A 22,919-nucleotide genomic window follows, 5' to 3' on the forward strand; every position below is an offset into this window, starting at 1 on the left:
ACACTTTGCTAGCACGTGATTTACAGGAGTACACATTGATACAATCAGTCTTTTCACATAGATGTGATCTAGCGTTACACACTTCAGAAACAGAGACCTGGATTTATTTTCCCGTGCTTCTGGCACTGAAATTCCATACCTGCAGCCCATGATTATCCGACCGTTAGAAAAAAAGAACTTCCATCACAACTTCAGGACATCCCAAAGCTCTTTGCAGCCAATGAAGTACCTTTGGAGTGTAGTCACTGTTTTAATGTGGGGAAACACGGAAGCCATTTTGCACACAGCAAGGTCCCACAAACAGCAATGAGATAATCCCTAGTTAATCTGTTTTTAGTGATGTTGGTTGAGGGATAAATATATAACGCCTTTTGTGACCACAGGACATCACAAAGTGCTTCAGAAGCAATTAAGTTCTTTTAAAATGTAGTCATTGTTTTTTTGCAGGCAAACACAGCAGCCAGTTTGCACACAGTAAGGTTCTGCACACAACAATGAGATCATTTGTTTTAAGTGGTGTTGGTTGGGGGGGAAATGCTGGCCAGGACACGGTGAACTCCCTTGCTCCTCTTTGAATAATGCTATGGGACCTTTTACATCCAACTGAGTAATTAGACAGGGCCTTGGTTTAAAAAAAGATGGCATCTCTGACAGTGCAGCACTTCCCTCATACTGCACTGAAGTCTCAGAATTACAAGTTAAAGTCTTTAGAGTCGGGCTCAAACCCACTGACCTTCTGACTCAGAGGCAAGAGTGCAAAGGCTAACACTTAGAAACATAGAAGATAGGAGCAGGAGTAGGCCATTCGGCCCCTCGAGCCTGCTCCGCCATTCAATAAGATCATGGCTGATCATCCAAATTCAGTACCCTGTCCCTGCCTTCTCCCCATATCCCTTGATCCCTTTAGCCTTAAGAAATATATCCAGCTCCTTCTTGAATATATTTAATGAATTGGCCTCTACTGCCTTCTTTGGCAGAGAATTCCACAGGTTCACCACTCTCTGGGTGAAGAAATTCCTCCTCATCTCTGTCCTAAATGGCTTCCCCCTTATCCTTAGACTGTGACCCCTGGTTCTGGACTCCCCGGCCATCGGGAACAGCATTCCAGCATCTAGTCTGTCTAGTCCTGTTAGAATTTTATAAGTTTTGATGAGATCCCTGCTCATTCTTCTAAACTCCAGTGAGTACAAGCCCAATCGACCCAATCTCTCCTCATACGTCATTCCTGCCATCCCAGGTATCAGCCTGGTGAATCTTCGCTGCACTCCTTCCATGGCAAGAACATCCTTCCTCAGATAAGGCGACCAAAACTGCACACAATACTCAAGATGTGGTCTCACCAAGGCCCTGTACAACTGCAGCAAGACATCCTTGTTCCTGTACTCAAACCCGCTCGCTACGAAGGCCAACAATGAATGAATTAAAATGAATTGTCAGATAATAACAGGATGGGGTGCAGAACCTTCCAATATGCACTGCCAAAACGCTGACGAGTAAAACCCCAACTAGATGTTTTATCATCGGCCACTGGGACAGGGAGGCAGAGAGGCTATCCTATCTCTAGAGGTGTTGTTACTTTGGGTCAATATTCTTATGGGTGTTAGTGTAGTCCGATTTTGCCTTTTGTTCTGGATGAGCAGAAATTTTCTCCAATTAAATATTGGGAAGACCGAAGCCATTGTTTTCGGTCCCCGCCACAAACTCCGTTTCCTAGCCACCGACTCCATCCCTCTCCCTAACATCTGTCTGAGGCAGAACCACACTGTTTGCAACTTTGCTGTCATACTTGACCCTGAAATAAGCTTCCAACCACATATCCGCAGCATAACAAGACCACCTATTTCCACCTCCGTAACATCGCCCGCCTCCGCCCCTGCCTCAGCTCATCCGCTGCTGAAACCCTCATCCATGCCTTTGTTACCTCTAGACTTGACTATTCCAACGCACTCCTGGCTGGCCTCCCACATTCTACCCTACGTAAACTTGAGGTCATCTAAAACTCGGCTGCCCGTGTCCTAACTCGCACCAAGTCCCGTTCGCCCACCCCCCCCCTGTGCTCACTGACCTACATTGGCTCCCAGTCAAGCAACGCCTCAATTTCAAAATTCTCATCCTCATTTTCAAATCCCTCCTTGGCCTCGCCCCTCCCTATCTCTGTAATCTCCTTCAGCCCCACAACCCTCCGAGGTATCTGCGCTCCTCTAATTCTGCCCTCTTGAGCATCCCTGATTATAATCGCTCAACCACTGGTGGCCGTGCCTTCTGTTGCCGAGGCCCTAAGCTCTGGAATTCCCTCCCTAAGCCTCTCTGCTTCTTGACCTCTCTCTCCTCCTTTAAGACGCTCCCTAAAACCTATCTCTTTGACCAAGCTTTTGGTCACCTGCCCTAATTTCTCCTTATGTGGCTCGGTGTCAAATTTTGTGTCTTATAATAATCCTGTGCAGCACCTTGGGATGTTTTACTACATTAAAGGCGCTATATAAATACAAGTCATTGTTGTAACAGCCTGCCCCTCTCTGTGGCTCTGTTGCTTGCTTCATGCGCCAGAAGATGGGCTTCTGCAGCGTGAGAATTCCCAGACTATATTTCTTGCCCCTGCTCCTGACGACTGACCCAAAACCAGAGAAACCCATTTGGAGCATCCTAATTCCAGGCGTCAGTTAGGACTCGAACGATGCCTTTTGGGTCGGAGATACAGCAGTCAGGACGGTGACTATTCACATCAATAAAACTAGTTGAGTGCTTCACACTATATTTAAAAGCTTTAAAGAAGATGAACGATCAGCCTTGTGTAGATGATAACAAACTGAGGTTATCCAACTGAAAGATTTTGTTTAATTACAGATAATCATTGGCAGTTGTGTAATAAACTAGCACAAAAGTCATAAATGTTGATAGTTTCATCCAGTTATGCAAGTGGTTTAGTGTACAAACCAAGTGATAGCTTGGCTTAATGGTCGTGCTCTCACATCTAAATCAGAGTCAAGCCTCACTCTAGGAGTTGAGCAGGTTATCTAGGCTGACTCTTCAGTGTGGTGCTGAGGGAGTCCTATGTTGCTGGAGATGTCATTTTTCAGCCGAGTCACCAAACCAAGACAGATTGTTTGTTCAGGTGGACATAAAGATTTCATTAAAGGAAAGCAAGAGTCCTCACAAACATTTAGCCCTCACAGCATCAGGTGGGACCTTGCTGCGAGCAAAATGGCTGCTGCGTCTGTCTATATAACAGTAACTGCAATGCATAAGTAATTCATTGGCTGTGAAGTGCATTGTGACATCCTGGGGATGAGAAAGACGCTATATAAATATAATAACCTCTTTCTTTCTTTAACGGTTGATACACAATAGTAGCCGACAAAGACAGATTGAACATTTTCTTCTATTCATTCTTTTGATAGTGCTAAACTTCTTGCAGAAGATGTGACCTTTTCTGTAACTCAGTACAGAAGTCCCGGAATACAAATAGCTAGAAAAAGATGCTGCGGTAAACAGAGGAAGAAACTACTGATTACAATGTTGTTCTCGCAAAATCAGCCAAGCTTTTACTTTTATTCGTTTTTGGTCTAAATTCCATCCATTTATTTACTTACCCTAAAAAAGTGATTAAGAGGGAAAGGTTGAAACTCACTGCACTTTCTAGATATATGGGGGTAGAGTTTCCGCTTTGGGTGCAATCGGTGATCTGGACGCAAATTGCGCCCGTTTTGAGAAGCGCTTTTTTCTCTCTCGAGTTTCCGCTCAACATCATTTGCATATCGCCAAACGCAAAACCTGCCACAGACCAGCGCAATCGGGCAGTGTTTTAAAATGTAACTCTTAAAATTTTGCTTTAAATAATATTCCTTGATATAGTTAAGAGTGGTAACTCGGTGCAGCTTGATTAATACAGTTGAAAACGGGTTTATCACAAAAAAAAAGCATTTTTAATCACCATGTCAATCCACCACCTGTGGGTAAGCCGATTTTAAATGACTTTTAAAAAAGAGAACTATTTCCTAGTTACATTGGTCAGTTTCTTAGTAAATTAAAAAATAACCTTTAAAAGCTTTGAAAACGTGCTTATTAATGTCCTTGCGCCCAAAAGATCCAGCTTAATTTTTTAAGAGCCTCCTCAAAGTCCCGCAGATGGGCTCAATTAGTAGAATCTCGCAAGGTGAAACTCGCAATGGTGGTTAATTCGTCCTGGATGTGCGGCCAGTTTTGTGGACGGGGCCGGCTTCTAGCATGATATTTAAAAAAAAAAACTGTTGCAAAGGTTGCGGAAAATCGATTTATGCTAAAAAAAATTCCGTGATCTTTTGCGCGGGTTCGGCCGATTCTGGCCGAATGGCGCTGAAAAAAACGAGCGCAACCGAGCGGGAACTCTACCCTATAGTTTGTCCGCCGGTGCGCTTGAGTATTTCCGTGACCGGTGGGCGCCGCGGGGACTGGAGTGCATCATCAACCCGGAAAACCAAATTTTTATTTGATTTGTTAAGTTTTAGTTGAACTTTTGTTTACAGTCCAATTTGGTTTTTTTTTGGTACAAACAAAAAGAGTACCCTATAGTTTGCAGCTAATTGGAGGACAGAAGATGTATTGAAAAGCACGCTGATCAATAACACTACAATGCATACGGTTGTATTTGGATGTTGCGTAAAATCTTAGAAATAATTTCAATCTAATGGTCCAGTGAGGGCTGTCTGATATTTGAATGGTGCGATACTGGCATCCCGCAACTTTTGGAGGAGCAGGGGACCTCGGACAACGCCCTGATTTCCGCGTTTAACTGCGCATGTGCGGCCGCTGGAAGTTGCTGTCTGATCCTCCCTAGTGCTTTTCTGAGCAGGCATCATGTGTGTGTATGCGTGCGCATGTGGTGCACATTCCCTGGCTCCCTTGTGTTTTGGAGATCTTTGTATATTCACTTACATGGATTGAGCCAATCTTTACATGCTTCAATTCTGCAGCCAGCCATCTCCCTTATTAATGTTTGTTTTTTTTCTAAAAGGTGGGCTGGCAAAGATCTAAAGAGTAAGCAAACATTCTATTCCTTTTTCACTAGGTGCTTCTTTCAACTACTGTGGTAAGGCATGTACATAATTAACGCTAAATGCTCTTTCCTGACCAACACACATTTTTCTTTTCCTGTGTTAAATTAGATCTGTGTGCAGTTTATATTTTGCAATTAATTTGGAATTGGCTCCTGATGTACATGCTGATGCCTAACATAGCTTTCATGGTAATGTTTCTATTACATGTTTACTTGGACAGTTACTGCCTACTTAACACAGCTTGAGTCTGATTTAATTTGAGCTTAAGAACATAACAAATAGGAGCAGGAGTAGGCCATTCGGCCCTTCAAGCCTGCTCCGCCATTCAATGAGATCATGGCTGATCTTCTGCCTCAACTCCATTCACCGGCCCTATCGCCATATCCCTTGATGCCCTTACTAGTCAGAAATCTATCGACTTCTGTTTTGAATATACCCAATGACTGAGCCTCCACCGCCCTCTGGGGTAGAGAATTCCAAAGATTCACCACCCTCTGTGAAGAAATTTCTTCTCATCTCAGTCCTGAATGGCCTACCCTTTATCCGGAGGCTGTGGCCCCTGGTTCTAGACTTCCCAGCCAAGGGAAACATTCTCCCAGCATCCACCCTATCAAGCCCTGTAATAATTTTGTATGCTTCAATGAGATCCCCTCTCCTTCTTCTGAATTCAAGAGAATACAGGCCTAGTTTACTCAATCTCTTCTCATACGACAGTCCCGCCATCCCAGGAATCAATGGGGCTTTGCACTGGAACTTACTGTAAATTAGCGATCGAAAAAGCACAGCATCCTTTACAGGCAATCTGGGACCTGTGTGAACAGGGAAAGCAACTGTGTATCTCCTTAACCAATCAGATTGAAGAATTATTAACGATCAGCACGGAGTCTGAATCAGGAAATGAAAGTTCAAATATTTAATTCAATGCCAAATCAGGTACAGAAAGCAAAATAAAGAGAGGGAAAGAAAGATTGGATTAAGAGAGAGAGAAAAGAGAGACAGAAAGAAAAAAAAGTGTAAAAAAAAAATTCTATTTAAAAAAAAATCTCCAACAATAATTAAAATCTGAAGGAATGAGATGCCACACTTGTAAAAGTTAATTTTCAGTGACAGAGAGGCCGTAATTAAGGCTTACCATGACGTTAAAAGGGTTCTTTCACTGAAATGGACAAGTCCTAATTTTTTCGAGGAACAGCACCTCATCTTTCGATTAGGCACTTTACAGCCTTCTGGACTCAGCATAAAGTTCAACAATTTCAGATCATAACCTCAGCCCCGATCATATATATATATATATTTTTTATCCACACTCTTGTCTTTTTTCTTCTCTCCCACAGGGCAGCTGTCTTTCATTCTGCCAGCACAATTCACACTTCATCTCGAGCCATCCTTTGTTTCTTAACCTGTCCCATTACCATCTCCTCTTGCCTTGAATATCTCTTAATGTCTCTTAACCTCTTCCGCCTTCTATCCTATCACAGACCTTCCCTTTTGTTCTTTCACCCCCTCCCCCCTTTCCCAGCCTCTTCACTTGCTTAAAAATCTGCTCCATTTCCTGCTTTTTTCCAGTTCTGATGAAAGGTCATCGACCTGAAACGTTAACCCTGTTTCTCTCTTGACAGATGCTGCCTGACCTGCTGAGTATCTCCAGCATTTTCTGTTTTTATTCCTAATTTTTTCTGGTGAGTTTAGTGGGTATCTATCATGCAAGTACAGCAACTTCACACCGTTCAATGTATTTGAATGGCGAGTCAGACGGTGAGATGCCGTTATCGTGCAGCTTCTGGAGGAGCAGGGTACCTCGGACAACAACTTCCTGATTTCTGCTTTTAACTGCACATGTGCGGACACCAGATGTTGCTGTCCGAGTTCCACATAAAGAACGGTGAGTGCTGTTAGCCTGACCGTTACTTCTACCGCAAAATCCAGCCCACTGAATTAATATCTGGCATTGATTCGAGGCTTGTTTTTCAAAGTACTCAGTTCTGTGGTGTAGACTGAACAATGGCTGGAGAATTCAATACATTTGTTTCAGTGAAACTAAACGCCAATATTTCCTCAATTTCCCAAATTTGTTTTCAAATTTTTTACAGACCGATACACATGTAGAGATTGAGGAGACCTTTGCTAATGTGGGCAGAATGGGCAGTAACAATGCAAATTAGCAAAGCCAATAAGGGGGTAAATTTTGAGGAGGACACTAGAAAAATGTTCCTAGGCACTTCATCGAGGCTAGCTGAACAAGCAGTCGACGTCTCAGGTTAATGTCTCCTTCAAAAAAAAGACACCTCCAGAAAGACAACATTTCCTTTTTTACCACACCAACATGTCAGCCTAGAGTTTGCCCTCAAGTCCCGTAGCAGGGCTCAAACCCACGTCCTTCTAGCTCAGTGGTGTTATTCTCCACAGTCAAGGCACCTCAGTCTCCAGCATCACATATGGAGATTGACCATTTGGGTGAGGTACCAGGGGTGGAGAAGGGGCAGCTGGTGCTGGGGAACTACACCCCAGCATAAAACAACTCCTTCAGGAGAGAAGAATATACAGAGGGAGAGGTTGAAGAGGGAAAGAAGTTTTGAGAGAGTGCGAGATGTTACCTTATCCCCTTACTGGGGCATTCTATGACAATAAGGGGTCGGCCATTTAGGACTGAGATGAGGAGGAATTTCTTCACTCAGAGAGTGGTGAATCTTTGGAATTCTCTACCCCAGAGAACTGTGGAGGCTCAGTTGTTGAGTATATTCAAGACAGAGATCGATAGATTTTTGAATATTAAGGGAATCAAGGGATATGGGGATAGTGCAGGAAAGTGGAGATGAGGTAGAAGATCAGCCATGATCTTATTGAATGGCGGAGCAGGCTCGAAGGGCCAAATGACCGACTCCTGCTCCTATTTCTTACGTTCTTGTACCACAACAGTGCACATTGCTTATGTCTCTTTCACTAAAAGAACCTTTATACAACGCCCTGTCAGTGTCATGGTCCCAAAGACAGCATTATACATGGAATCTACTGTATTGTTCCACATAGTTTATTTTAAAATGTTTTGACAGACTTTAGGACATTGAACCACAGAGATTACGCAGTGATATACCACGGCTGCCTGGTAGGACACAGAGGATATGAAATGTAGTAAATCAGCAGCGTGAAAGTTAGGGCCAAGCTGACTATGGTTGACTCACCTGGGTGGTAAGCAGTTTGCTCCATTCAGGCTTTAGATAGAAGAGGACTCCTCGCCAGGCCCCAGGCAGGGTGGCACCCCGCACCAGGAGAATAAACAGTACAACATAGGGGAAAGTGGCTGTTACCCATACAACCTGCAGAAGCAATAAAAATTGAGGCAGTTATAAAAATAAGAAAGGCGACATGCATTTTGTGGGTGCCAGAAATATTTATACTGAACAGACTAACTGCTGTGAAACTTCCAAGCTGAACAGAATCATTTATAGCTTGATTATATTGTCCAAGCTGGTGCAGGACTGTTTAAATACCGTACTGGTGTGAGCAGTGCTTCGTACTGCTGGGGAAGCGGGGGTCCTAGGGAAGCAGAATTCTGCGAAGGCATGTTTCAGTGCAGACACAGACTGTAATCTGTAATTCATGCTGCCTCAGATCAGTAGAAGAACAGAGCAGCATTGCAGGACGCAAGTTAATTGTTAGCCGTGCGTGACCTCTTGAATCTTGTTCTGCTGCAGCCAGCACCAATAAAAGTTTGATTATGGCCATCTCTTGGAAGAGGACTCATTTGCACCACTAGAGTCAAGGTCAGAACATCGTTGGGGACACCAGCTTCGGGCAAGACAGCACATCCTGCTCCGGGACGCTGCTCGTGCCACCCTGAGCTGGCTACCAGGAGGCCATGATGACAAGGTACCTATGGAAGAGGAAAGGCCAATTGGTCCACCTTAATGTGTCCATCCAGAACAACCCTACCCTCCCCCCTCATTGTAGCATCTATTTGTTTCTTAAATGATTTCAGGGTTTTATGTCTCCCAGACATCCATTCCAAGTGTGAAGAAGACCTGATAAGATCAGTCCTAAAGTTGCCTAATGCTGATTTGAATCTGTGTCTCCTTGTTCTGGTTTAATTAAAATAGTATTCCGGATTGACCTTTATATTATCATTTACTATCTGATATAATGCCTGCAAATGGCCTGGGATGACTCTTTTGACTTATTTTTCCTCCACCAATGTAAGGGTGACTATCCATAGCATGGAGTGGAGATCAGGAACTTAGTGACATGGAGATTAAATTGGTTTCCTCTTTTAACCCCACCCCCCAATCTCACCAGACGTGATACACATTGGTGCTCCAACATGGTGCCCCACAACCCTATTTTGTGACTCTTTAATTTTGAAAGCATTTCATTTTCTGTACACCAGTAGATAATATAACTCAAAATTAAATGTGTGCCTAGGGTATTGGGATTGCAAATAATTCACCATTCTCTACAACCTGTGTCTTGCAAAAGACAGTAGGGCCACAAATCTGTGGGACAACAATCCCAGCACCTATGTTGGCATCAGTCTCATCGGGAACCTCCACCGCTGACCCCAGCACACCCTCTCAAATCAGGGAGTTGTTCGCTTATTACCAATGGAATGGTGGGTGCCCATGTACTAGGGGAGCATCTAGGGCACCCACCATGCTGGCTTTGTCAGAAGCTATGGCCCAAGGCTGGCAGGTCAGAGGGGGGAAGACTGGGTCCCTACCCCCACCGTCCCGTCACCCCCCCCCCCCAAACCCCTGAAAGATCACAGCTGGCCCCATGGACCTTTTTGTAAGGGGGCCACCTATACATTTTCTATTGGAAAAGGTGTGCCTTCACGTCCCTGGCCACATCCACCATTCAGCAGCCTCTATGCCTGGTTTCACCACCAGGTCCTTCAGAGGCCAGGGACATGAGATCTCCAGATGTAGGAAATAACTGCCCCCGGCTCTGCCCCCTCCTGTTCCAATGGTCTTGTTTGGTGCAAGCAGAGGCTTTGCCCCCTCAAGGCCAAACTCCAGGACAAGATACTGGGTTTGCACTATTTTGCGGCACTTCTGCACTTTAGAGCTTGCTCAGGTCATGAAAGACACTACATAAATGAGAGGTTTCCCTCTTTGTCACCCATCCAGGTGTGCGATTATTCAAGTTCCAATAAAAGTTGGATTACCTACAGTGTGCTTCTGCTTAATAGCTTTACACTGGAGACATTTGTGTGTATAGATTGGGAGAATTTTTTTTTAACAGAACTTATTGGAAATGGAGAAATTTACGGGAGCAAATTAAAAATGGACATTTTAAACATATTTAAAACAGAATTATAAAGATTTAGAAGTTTGGTATTAAAACAGTTGTTAATCAGGCGAGTTAGAGGAATTTTGGTCAATTGGAGAAAGCAGTAAATCAGCACACTGAAGTGTGAAAAGACCTCGTTTCCTTGCACAATTTCCAGAGAAGCAGTACTGTCGGAACTGTAAAATAATTCAGCCTCTTTTCTGCCGCAGGAGATACAGACCTGTTTGCCATGGGACGAACAAAGATCTATTTCAGGTCTGGGGCGAATGAAAGCATCGTAAGTGTCAACAGAAGAGGGTTCTCCATAATTGTTCATTAGAATTAAAAAGCTGGTTCGGCAGAAAGAGAGCCGCAAAGAGCAGACCCCCACCTCCCCCCTGATCCCACCTCCCCCCCAACCCCACCTCCCCCAGAGACCGAGCATCAAGCCTCAGTATCTGGCTACAGAATACTTTTAAAGGATGTGTAACTGTGCTAAATGTTTTGTGTTTCAAATATGTTCTCACGTTGCAAATCAATTTCAAACATCCGTGAATTGTGAACACATAATACAGTTGGATTATATTGTTAAATTTTAATTGACCATGTAAATGTATAAGTATTAATAAAGTAATTTTCTTTTTGTTAACAGCTGTTATGGAACACTGAGGATAAGATTTAAGCTAGGCGCCATGAAAGGAATTGATTGAAGACTTCAAACTTTTCCTTCTAAATTGAGAAGCCTAGCTAAAGGACAATGGCCCATACACTACCAACAACAACAACTTGTACTCATATAGCGCCTTTAACGTAGTAAAACGTCCCAAGGTGCTGCACAGGAGTATTTAAAGACAAAAAATTGGACACCGATCCACATAAGGATAAATTAGGGCAGGTGACCAAAAGTTTGGTCAAAGAGGTAGGTTTTAAGGAGCGTCTTAAAGGAGGAAAGAGGTAGCGAGGCGGAGAGGTTTAGGCCGGGAATTCCAGAGTTTAGGGCCTAGGCAACAGAAGGCACGGCCACCGAAGGTTGAGCAACTATAATCAGGGATGCTCAAGGGGGCAGAATTAGAGGAGTGCAGTTATCTCGGGGGGGGGGGAAAGAGGGGGGCTGAAGGAGATTACAGAGATAGGAAGGGGTGAGGTATTGGAGGGATTTGAAAACAAGGATGAGAATTTTGAAATTGAGGCGCTGTTTAACTGGGAGCCAATGTAGGTCAGCGAGCACAGGGGTGATGGGTGAACGGGACTTGGTGCGAGTTAGGACACGAGCAGCCGAGTTTTGGATGACCTCAAGCTTACGTAGGGTAGAATGTGGGAGGCCAGCCAGGAGTGCGTTGGAATAGTCAAATCTAGAGGTAACAAAGGTATGGATGAGGGTTTCAGCAGCGGATGAGCTGAGGCAAGGGCGGAGGCAGGCGATGTTACAGAGGTGGAAGTAGGCGGTTTTTGTTATGCTACCAAGGTTCAAAACACTGACAGAGGAGGTAAATCAAGAAGCAGTGATTAGGCAACCCCAAGGCTAGGTTTTAAAAGCCTGGACATATAGCAAGAAGGGAGGGGTAGGAGTTCCATAGTTCTGAAAATGTGAGAACAATGTGTGACATAAGGAGACAATGGAGAGAGTTGCAATTTCAACACAGTGAGGGTACAGGGAGGAGGAACAGCATACTGATTGGTACATTGCTTATGAGGAAGAGGACAAGTTCAGAAAATAAACGAGAATAATAATATGGATAAAATAGACAATAAAATTGACACAAGAAAGGTTGTGCAGGAGATAATTTAGAGGGGAGAGAGGAACTGCCGGTCATGCAACAAGCTTTTTCTTGTATCCTGTCCGACAGTATCAGCAAGATGTTAGGAGAGCTTCACCCCCAGAAATCAGAACAAGTTTTTGGGCCGATTTTATATAGAGTTAAGAATGAAAAATAAGTCTTAGGCAGAAAGAGAGAAACCAAACTTTGGCAATGGAAGAGAAGTGAAAGTTCCATCTCAGATCAGGAGAGATAAAATGAGTCCAAGAATGTCAACAGATGAACTGCCTCCATGTGAATAACTTGCAAATCCCGTGGCATCATTTTCATACAGTTTCCACAAAGGTTTTGCTTTTCTGGAAATAAAAGACATGTCTTGGGCCAAAAATGGCAATTTCAAAGAGATAAATGAGGTTACTTGAGCTTGAACCAAGATTGTTTTGGCCGAGCCAAATTAAAGTATTGTTCTGATGAGCCAAATTCCATGGTCATTCGTAATTAGGACATTAATTTACTGGAGGCCTGGTCAGCACAACGGACGTGGTCAAATATGTTGTAACACTCGATTCGCACATATTTTATCCAGTGACAAATAAAGACTGGAATTGTCCGTGAATCAACAGAAGAGCTGGTCCCTACAAAACAGTCTGAGCATCTGCACTATGGGTATGGTAGTGGTTATGTTATTGGATTAGTAATCCAGCGGTATGAACTAATGATCCAGAGACATGAGTTCAAATCCCACTATGGCAGCTGGTGGAACTTAAATTCAATTAAATCAATCTGGAATTAAAAAACTAGTATCAGTAATGGTGACCATGAAACTACCAGATTGTTAGAAAAACCCATCTGGTTCACTAATGTCCTTTAGTGGAAGGAAATCTGCCGTCCTTACCCGGTCTGGCCGATATGCCAGATCCACAGCAATGTGGTTGATTCTTAACTGCAAGAAGGCAGCTCACCACCACCTTCCCAAGAGCAATTAGGGATGGGTAATTATTGCTGGCAACGTGAATTAATAAAAAAAAGTGACCACTAATACTGAGCTCTGGTCGTCTGCCAGGGAGATCTCTCTGTTGAAATCGTACACTTAGAATTAGACATTGGGGAATGTTGATGTTCCAACAACTTAAAGTCTCTGCTGATTACATCAACCCTGATTGAGTCCAAGAGATTATGCCACTGAGGTGGTATTAAAGGAAGTATGAAAACATGAGAGTTCCAGCCTCCAGAGAAAAGAAGGTATTCTTTTTATAGGGCTGTTAAGAGATTAGCGTGCAAAATTAAGGCACATGGGATTGGGGGCAAGGTATTGACTTGGATAGAGAACTGGTTGGCGGATAGAAAGCAGAGTGTTGGAATAAACGGGTCATTTTCCGAGTGGCAGGCAGTGACTAGTGGGGTACCGTAAGGATCGGTCCTAGGACCTCAGCTGTTCACAATATACATTAATGATCTGGACGAGGGAATTGGATGTAATATCTCCAAATTTGCAGATGACACAAAGCTGGGTGGGAGGGTATGCTGTGAGGAGGATGTCGTGAAACTCCAGTACGATTTGGACAGGTTGGATGATTGAGCAGAAACATGGCAAATGCACTATAATGTGGATAAATGTGAGGTTATCCACTGTGGTGGCAAAAACAGGAAGGCAGATTATTATTTGAATGGCAATAGATTGGGAGAAGGGGAAGTGCAACGAGACCTGGGTGTTCTTGTGCACCAGTCGCGGAAGGTAAGCATGCAGGTGCAGCAGGCAGTTAAGAAGGCAAATGGTATGGTGGCCTTCGTAGCAAGAGGGTTCGAGTACAGGAACAAGGATGTCTTGCTGCAGTTGTACAGGGCCTTGGTGAGACCGCACCTTGAGTATTGTGTGCAGTTTTGGTCGCCTTATCTGAGGAAGGACGTTCTTGCCACGGAAGGAGTGCAGCAAAGATTCACCAGACTGATACCTGGGATGGCAGGAATGATGTATGAGGAGAGATTGTGTCGATTGGGCTTATACTCACTGGAGTTTAGAAGATTGAGAGGGGATCTCATCGAAACCTATAAAATTCTGTCAGGCCTGGACAGACTAGATGCAGGAAGGATGTTTCCGATGGCCGGGGAGTCCAGAACGGTGGCATAGTGGTTAGCACTGTTGCCTCACAGCGCCAGAGACCCAGGTTCGAATCCGGCCTCGGGTGACTGTCTGTGTGGAGTTTGCACATTCTCCCCGTGTTTGCGTGGGTTTTCTCCGGGTGCTCCGGTTTCCTCCCACAGTCCAAAGATGTGCGGGTTAGGTTGATTGGCTATGATAAATTGACCCTTAGTGTTAGGGGGATTAAATACGTGGGGTTACGGGGATAGGGTGGGATATGTGTTGGTGTAGGGGTTACGGGGATCGGGTGGGATATGTGTCGGTGCAGGCTTAGAGGCCATTTCGGCCCATCATCTGCACTGTGGGATTTCTGTGGATTTCTGTGGAACCAGGGGTCATAGTCTAAGAATAAGGGGTAAGCCATTTAGGACTGAAATGAGGAGGAATTTCTTCACCCAGAGAGTGGTGAACCTGTGGAATTCTCTGCCAGAGGGCGGTGGAGGCCAGTTCATTAAGTATATTCAAGAAGGAGTTGGATATATTTCTTAAGGCTAAAGGGATATGGGGAGAAGGCAGGGACAGGGTACTGAATTTGGATGATCAGCCATGATCTCATTGAATGGCGGAGCAGACTCGAAGGGCCGAATGGCCTACTCCTGCTCCTATCTTCTATGTTAATCTGAATCAGTTTATATAAATGTGCTGAGTTTATTGAAAAAAAGTAACACTATTTTCTGTCTCGTGTTTGGAGATGATTTCATGGGGCGAAGGTATCTGCTCTTGGTAGATTTCTTTTGATTTGCTTCACTGAACAAAATTAATGACTTCTTAGATATTCTTTACGGAGAATCTACACGACTTAGGGTTTCCATAGCTACATGGGCTGCGAGAACAGCAATTAGTGAGGATTAAAAAGTAAACGTGTAACTTCTAAATGCGCCAAATTTTACCAAAGTAAATTAGTAGAGCAGCCTAAATACCTTTACCCAGGCCCGTAAAAGGAATGTTCAAAAAGCAACACTGATCTTCTTTGCTTGCTAACCCTGTGTCCAATTATTCAGTGTACTACTCTATATTTAATTTACCAAGGTAGTATAGGTATGCCATTTATTGCCCGGACAATAGGAAACTCATGACACAGTATTGACAAGCACAAGCCAACATTCTCTTTTTCCACACGATTTAGCTCGACCTACCTTTCCAGAAGTCTTTACGCCTTTCCAAATACTGAAATACACCACAGCAAATATAAAGAGCAGGCAAAGTGCTAACTGCCAGCTGACACCACCCAGGTCCCCTAGTCCGTGCGATTTGTGAACCTGAAGTACTTGGCGACTGCAAATAAAAATAAATGGCACCAATTACAATAATATTTTCAAACGTAAATTTGCAGCAAAATGCATCAGTGGTGTCTTTCAGGGCCAAGGTTCCCATGGTAGTACAATCTCCCATTCACCCTCCTCCACAAGGTGCTCACTATTTAACATACTCCTCTAGCTGAATTCAAGGACAGGATTATCTGGGCCTTTGGGTCATTAATTAATGCCATTAACTGAATGACCACCAGTAAGTATTGTGGGCCAAGCAGTGTTAGTATTTTTCTCCTCCCATCCTTTCTCCTCCAAGAAGAGATATCACACACATTCCATCCAATAGGCTGACTCACAGTTGAAGCTCACCCATTTGAGATAAATTAATTTATTTGGGCTTGAAATCTCTGCATTGTGGTTCAGACTGAGTGGGCTCGATTTTCATTGGGCCGTGGAGGCAGGATTGGAGGCGTGTGGGGGGGGGGGGGTTAAAATCCCGAAATCGGGGACACGAACCCATCCCGCCCCCAACCCACCTCCATGCCAGTTTCAAAGGAGGCGGATACCCGACCCGCACTGGGACCCGCCTCCCCAAGGCGGGAAGGGGATTAGTGGCAATTAACTGCCTGTTAACAGGTAGTTAACAGGCAGTTTTTAGCCTAATCCCTATTTTCATTCTTGAAGTGTGGGATTCCTGACGGCTCCAAACCACGGCAAGTTAGTGAGGCAGGCTGTCGGGCTGAAGGGCTTGGAGGGGTCGAGATGTCCGGTGTTCAGGTGAGTGATGGGTGCATGAGTACAGAGGTAAGTGTGTTTGGTGTGTTTAAAGAAGTTTTACTTACTTTTACAGCCTTCCTTCCTTCAGGTCTCGGGAGTCCCTCATCTCACCGGCATAGAAAGCAGAATGGCCGCGATCTGTCAAAAATTGCAGCATTCAGCTTTCTGTTCTGGAGAGATCTCTAAATCATCCTGAGAGGAAGGAATTAACTTGGAGTACAGATTGTCATTGTTTGACAGCTTCAAACAGCTGTGAAACGCTGATATTTCATCTGTCAAAAGGTCTTGAGAGATGAAATATCAATCTGTGACGTCACCTGTTGCCGGGTGGCCCTTAATTGGCCTGCTGAGCCCGCTGGGCGGGCTCAACAAGGTCAATCAAGTCAAAATCACATGGGTTGGCTACAACTCGATGGAGGTGGGACTACAACCCCGAAAGTTGTAGTCCCGCCTCCTAAATGAAAATCGAGCCCAGTGTGTCTAGCATCCTGCCAATTCAAATGGTATTTCCTCATTTCATCTCCTCACTCACCTGGAGTTCACAATTCCAAAAGGCCTTTAAGCCAGTAAAAGGATTGTTGGTTCGAGATTCTATTGATTTAAAAAATAGAAAATGCTAAAAAATACAAAGCAGGTCGCTGTAACGTGAAGAGATGGTTTAACGTTCAGGTACAGACTGTCAACTGAAGAATTTTGTCTAAATTTTTGCTTACATAACACCCGCCAGAATTTTTTTTTTTTTTTTTTTTTTTACGCAAGGTAATTTCTGGAGTTCAGCACTAATGGTCACGCCCATAAATGGTGCTCACGTCCCCAATAATCTGCAGTGCACCTTTTCTGTCTAATATCTAGTTAATCAATAATACAATTCAGGGATCATAACAGAAAACCTTTGCTCTGCATACTAGCTACTAAAATATAACATGCGTCACCATATGAATCCTCCCCTTATTAAGAGCAGTCTGAAATAGTATTTTACTGAGACAAGAAAGAGCACCAAACAATGAAGTGGTTTATTTATATGAAATATGAGGGAACAAGTATAAACTTTTAATAATGAATACACTCAATTTCCCTATCGGTTATGAAAAATAATAAAAATGCAACTTAGTACTTCTTTGCACATTAGCTCATCTTCTCTAGATAAGCCTCTTAAGCTAAGCAGGACAATACTTTTAAAACATAGCAAGTTTCTTATTACTACCATGAGAACATAGTTCGCCCTCTGTAGCTGTATGTGTGCTATATTCATGTGTGTGTCTCTCTGTTTGTGAGAGAGAGAGAGAGAGAGGGAGAGCGAGAGTAGAGAGAGAGCGCAAATGCTTGGATGTGCGAGCTCTGCGAACTTCCCTCTTAAATCAATGAACTGGGGGCTCAGCCTGCGGAGCTACCAATCACAGTTACAACCCAGAGATGAAAGCCTATCCTTCGATGTGTCAGCTTCTGCATAAGTAAGCCCCTCTGAAAAATGGAATAAAGCAAATCCTGTACTCTCAGGCGTTGCTAGGAGTAATCTTACAATAGCTTAAAATATTTGAGATGGTACGTAATCCTAGCTCTAGATAATTAACTAACACTTCAAAACACCATTCTAAGAACATAAGAACATAAGAAATAGGAGCAGGAGTCGGCCATTTGGCCCCTCGAGCCTGCTCCGCCATTCAATGAGATCATGGCTGATCTTCTGCCTCAACTCCATTCACCGGCCCTATCGCCATATCCCTTGATGCCTTTACTAGTCAGATATCTATTGACTTCTATTTTGAATATACCCAATGACTGAGCCTCCACAGCCCTCTGTGGTAGAGAATTCCAAAGATTCACCACCCTCTGTGTGAAGAAATGTCTTCTCATCTCAGTCCTGAATGGCCTACCCTTTATCCTGAAACTGTGGCCCCTGGTTCTAGACTCCCCAGCCAAGGGAAACATTCTCCCAGCATCCATCTTATCAAGCTCTGTAATAATTTTGTATGTTTTAATGAGATCCCCTCATTCTTCTGAATTCAAGCCTAAATGAACTTTCGTGCTATGGGTTCATTGTTGAGAAAATTGCTCAATCTAGCATTGCAGGAACAGCACCTCATCTTTCGATTAGGCACTCCACAGCCCTCTGGACTCAACACAGAGTTCAACAATTTCAGATCATAACCTCGGCCCCTATCACATATATATATTTTCTTTTTTTAATCCACACTTTTTGTTTGACCTTTTTTTCTTCCCTCCCAAATGGCAGCTGTCCTTCATTCTGCCAGCGCAATTCACACCCCATCTAGAGCCATCCTTTGTTCCTTAACCTGTCCCATTACCACCGCCTCTCGCCTTGAATATCTCTCAATCTCTCCTGCTTTCTATCCAATCACTGACCTTCCCTTTTGTTCTTTCATCCCCTCCCCCTTTTCCCAGCCCCTAAACTTGCTTTCCATTTCCTGCTTTTTTCCAGTTCTGACGAAAGGTCTTCGGCCTGAAACGTTAACTCTGTTTCTCTCTCCACTGATGCTGCCTGGCCTGCTGAGTTTTTCCAGCGTTTTCTGTTGTTATTTCAGATTTCCAGCATCCGCAGTATTTTGCTATTGTATTGCAGGATCATGAGAAGCTTAATAGTTCAGGCAACGTCCAAGTTGCTTTAGCAATTGTTAAAAACCTGCCTGACTCACAGAAATCATGATCAATCTTAACTAACTACAAAGTTGTGAGTATTGTTCAGGCACTTTGCTTGAGGGAGGAGCCAAGACAAGCTGTGTGATTTGTTCAAATATGTGTCTGATTGGCAACTTCTACCATTTTAACAGCCAATTATTAAAATTCGACTTGGCTCTGATTACAGTTTCAGCAGGATTTTCAGCCTGCCTCTTTAAAATCAAGGCACTTTGACCCGGAGTCTTTGAGGATAAGTTTATCTGATGAAGCTCACCTGTAAGAATAATATGAAATACGGCAGCCATATAGTAAAAGTAAAAAGAAAAAAGGGTAAAAAAAAATCCTAAAATGCAATAAGTGCTATAATTCGTAAATATTACATAGAATATACAGCACAGAAACAGGCTATTCGGCCAACTAGTCTGTGCTGGTGTTAGTACTCCACACAATTCTCCTCCCAACCAAATATAGCGTTGGTTCCCACTATTTTCTGTTTCAAACTGAAGCTTGCCTGGGGTGGTAGCGGAAAATGGGTGATAGTGAATCAGCAGCCCGTTGTACATACCGCCCGATTTTCATTTACATTGTTGGGAAAGGGAATCGGGCGGAGCGTAAAACGGGTTTCGGATTTGCTATAGCCCGCTTTGCACTACTGCCCAAGAAAAATGTCACCTCTTTCAGCTGACAGCTTTTTGCTGCACTCTTAACAAGTATATCTCCTGCTTTTCCTGCCAAGTTTTTTTTTTAACTACAGATTACAATTAGTTCTATTATGCCCGAAACGTTTCAAGTTTGCAAAGGGGAAATTAGGGGCAGAATTTTTATTCGTCACTTCCAAGCTCAGCTTCTCTTAAACACGCTCCTTGCCAACCTTCAGCCTATATAAACTCTAAATCAACAACAACTTTTATTTATATAGCGCCTTTAATGTAGTAAAATGTCCCAAGGCGCTTCACAGGAGTATTATAAGACAAAAAATTGACACCGAGCCACATAAGAAATAGGGCAGGTGACCAACAGCTTGGTCAAAGAGGTAGGTTTTAAAGAGCATCTTAAAGGAGGCGAGAGAGGTAGAGAGGCGGAGAGGTTTAGGGAGGGAGTTCCAGAGCTTAGGGCCCAGGCAACAGAAGGCACGGCCACCAAAGGTTGAGCGATTATAATCAGGGATGCTCAAGAGGGCAGAATTAGAGGAGCGCAGATATCTCAGGGGGTTGTGGGGCTGAAGGAGATTACAGAGACAGGAAGGGGCGAGGCCATGGAGGGATTTGAAAACAAGGAAGAGAATTTTGAAATGGAGGCGAAGCTTAACCGGGAGCCAATGTAAGTCAGCGAGCACAGGGGTGATGGGCGAACGGGACTTGGTGCGAGTTAGGACACGGGCAGCCGAGTTTTGGATAACCTCAAGTTTACATAGGGTAGAACATGGGAGGCCAGCCAGGAGTGCGTTGGAATAGTCAAGTCTAGAGGTAACAAAGGCATGGATGAGGGTTTCAGCAGCGGATGAGCTGAGGCGGGGGCGGAGATGGGCGATGTTACAGAGGTAGAAATAGGCGGTCTTAGTTATGCCGCAGATATGTGGTCGGAAGCTCATTTCAGGGTCAAATATGACACCAAGGTTGCGAACCGTGTGGTTCAGCCTCAGACAGATGTTAGGGAGAGGGGTGGAGTCAGTGGCTAGGGAGCGGAGTTTGTGGCGGGGACCGGAAACAATGGCTTTGGTCTTCCCAATATTTAATTGGAGAAAATTTCTGCTCATCCAGTACTGGCTGTCGGACAAGCAGTGCGTCAATTTAGTCGAGAGAAGTGGTGGTGAGGTAGAGCTGGGTGTTGTCAGCGTACATGTGGAAACTGACGCTGTGTTTTCAGATGATGTCGCCAAGGGGCCGCATATAGATGAGAAATAGGAGGGGGGCCAAGGATAGATTCTTGGGCGACCCCAGAGGTAACAATGCAGGAGTTATTTGGAGATTTGGAAATCATCCAAAACTCCACAGCCACATCCCATCCTGCACTAAGACCCACCCACCCATCATTCTGTCCTCGACAACCTCCACTGACTCTCCATCCTCCAGTCAATTGCTTTCAAAATTCTTCTTGTTTTGAAATATTTCCAGGGCCTTATCTCATCCTCTGCATCCCTCTCCAGCCCTATGTCCCAGCTCAGGTTGTTCTGATTCTGGCCTTCTATGTATTGCTTCCTCTCTTTGCTCCACTGTTGATTTGATAGTTGGCTTAAAAAAAAATTTCAATCTTCATTTGGCCCTGAGTATTTTAATATATGCAAATATAATGGCTGTACAGAACCAGCGCTTGTGTTAAGATTTATCGCGCATTTTCGCAAATAACATTTTTACAGCTGTATGAGAATCTGACTGGAGGAATTACATCTACATCTTTTCACAACCAGAATCTAATTTGTATTGGAGCAGTTGCCTGTTTTCTCAACTTTAGAGGATGGAAATATAATTTTAGTTAAGCTGTCAGTTTTGGAATACAAACAGGAGTAAGATCTGACACAAATTTTCAGAACCTCTCTGGCCACAGGGGAGGTGCCAGAGGACTGGAGAACAGCTAACGTAGTACCATTATTCAAGAAGGGTAGTAGGGATAAACCAGGGAATTACAGGCCAGTGAGCCTAACATCAGTGGTAGGGAAATTATTGGAAAAAGTTCTGAGGGACAGAATTAGTCTCCACTTGGCGAGGCAAGGATTAATCAAGAATAGTCAGCATGGCTTTGTCAGGGGGAGATCATGTCTAACCAATTTGATTGAATTTTTCGAGGGGGTGACTAGGTGTGTGGATGAGGGTAGTGCAGTTGATGTAGTCTACATGGACTTCAGTAAGGCTTTTGATAAAGTCCCACATGGGAGACTGGTCATGAAGGTAAGAGCCCATGGGATCCAGGTCAATTTGGCACATTGGATCCAAAGTTGGCTTAGTGGCAGGAGGCAGAGGGTGATGGTCGAAGGTTGTTTTTGTGACTGGAAGCCTGTGTCCAGTGGTGTACTGCAGGGATCGGTGCTGGGTCCTTTGCTGTTTGTAGTGTACATTAATGATTTAGATATGAATGTAGGTGGTATGATCAGTAAGTTTGCAGATGACACGAAAATTGGTGGAGTGGTCAATAGCGAGGAGGGAAGCCTCAGGCTACAAGACGATATAGACGGGTTGGTTAGATGGGCAGAACAGTGGCAAATGGAATTTAACCCTGAAAAGTGTGAGGTGATGCATTTTAGGAGGACTAACAAGGCAAGGGAATACACAATGAATGATAGGACCCTAGGAAGGACAGAGGAACCTTGGTGTGCATGTACATATCTACCTGTCCTGCTGCCTTCAGGGATCTAAGGTGGTTAAAAAGTCATATGGGATGCTTACCTTCATTAGCTGAGGCATAGGATATAAAGCAGGGAGGTTATGATGGAGCTGTACAAAACGCTAGTTAGGCCACAGCTGGCATACTGTGTGCAGTTCTGGTCACCACACTATAGGAGGGATGTGATTGCATTGGAGAGGGTGCAGAGGAGATTCACCAGAATGTTACCTGGGCTGGAGCGTTTCAGCTATGAAAAGAGACTGGACAGGCTGGGGTTGTTTTCCTTAGAGCAGAGAAGGTGGAGGGGGGACCTGATGGAGGTGTACAAAATTATGAGGGGCATAGATAGGGTAGATAGAAAGGAACTTTTCCCCTTAGTAGAGGGGTCAATAACCAGGGGGCATAGTTTTCAAGGTAAGGGGCAGGAGGTTTAGAGGGGATTTGAGGAAAAACTTTTTCACCCAGAGGGTGGTTGGAATCTGGAACTCACTGCCTGAAAGGGTGGTAGAGGCAGGAACCCTCACAACATTCAGGAAGCATTTAGATGAGCACTTGAAACGCCATAGCATACAAGGCTACGGACCAAGTGCTGGAAAATGGGATTAGAATAGACAGGGCTTGATGGCCGGCGCAGACATGATGGGCCGAAGGGCCTCTTTCTGTGCTGTATAACTCTATCTCTGCAGGATTGTTAGGAGAAGGGAGGGGGAGAAACTTGCCCTGCTGACTGCAACACAGATATATG

The 22,919-nt window shown here is 44.2% G+C and overlaps 1 protein-coding gene and 1 long non-coding RNA gene across 4 annotated transcripts in view; one reads left to right on the plus strand and one right to left on the minus strand.

The window, feature by feature from the left end:
• Positions 1-10,938, plus strand: part of LOC147102485 (uncharacterized) — a 63,709-nt gene extending 52,771 nt beyond the window's left edge. For both annotated transcript variants that reach the window (XR_015073272.1, XR_015073273.1), the window contains exons 2-3: positions 8,726-8,900; positions 10,526-10,938. This is a non-coding gene — a long non-coding RNA (uncharacterized LOC147102485). The remainder of the gene's footprint in view (positions 1-8,725; positions 8,901-10,525) is intronic.
• The window catches only part of LOC147102486 (sodium-dependent serotonin transporter-like), a 92,014-nt gene that overhangs the window by 50,259 nt on the left and 18,836 nt on the right, over positions 1-22,919 (minus strand). For both annotated transcript variants that reach the window (XM_085964981.1, XM_085964982.1), the window contains exons 5-6: positions 15,329-15,467; positions 8,213-8,347 (exon numbers count right to left, since the gene is read on the minus strand). In XM_085964981.1, coding sequence (XP_085821107.1) covers positions 8,213-8,347; positions 15,329-15,467 — 274 coding nt within the window. The remainder of the gene's footprint in view (positions 1-8,212; positions 8,348-15,328; positions 15,468-22,919) is intronic.

This window comes from Somniosus microcephalus, chromosome 22 (genome assembly GCF_052327205.1).
Source record: "Somniosus microcephalus isolate GS21.2 chromosome 22, FLI_Smic_1.0, whole genome shotgun sequence".
Taxonomy (NCBI): domain Eukaryota; kingdom Metazoa; phylum Chordata; class Chondrichthyes; order Squaliformes; family Somniosidae; genus Somniosus; species Somniosus microcephalus.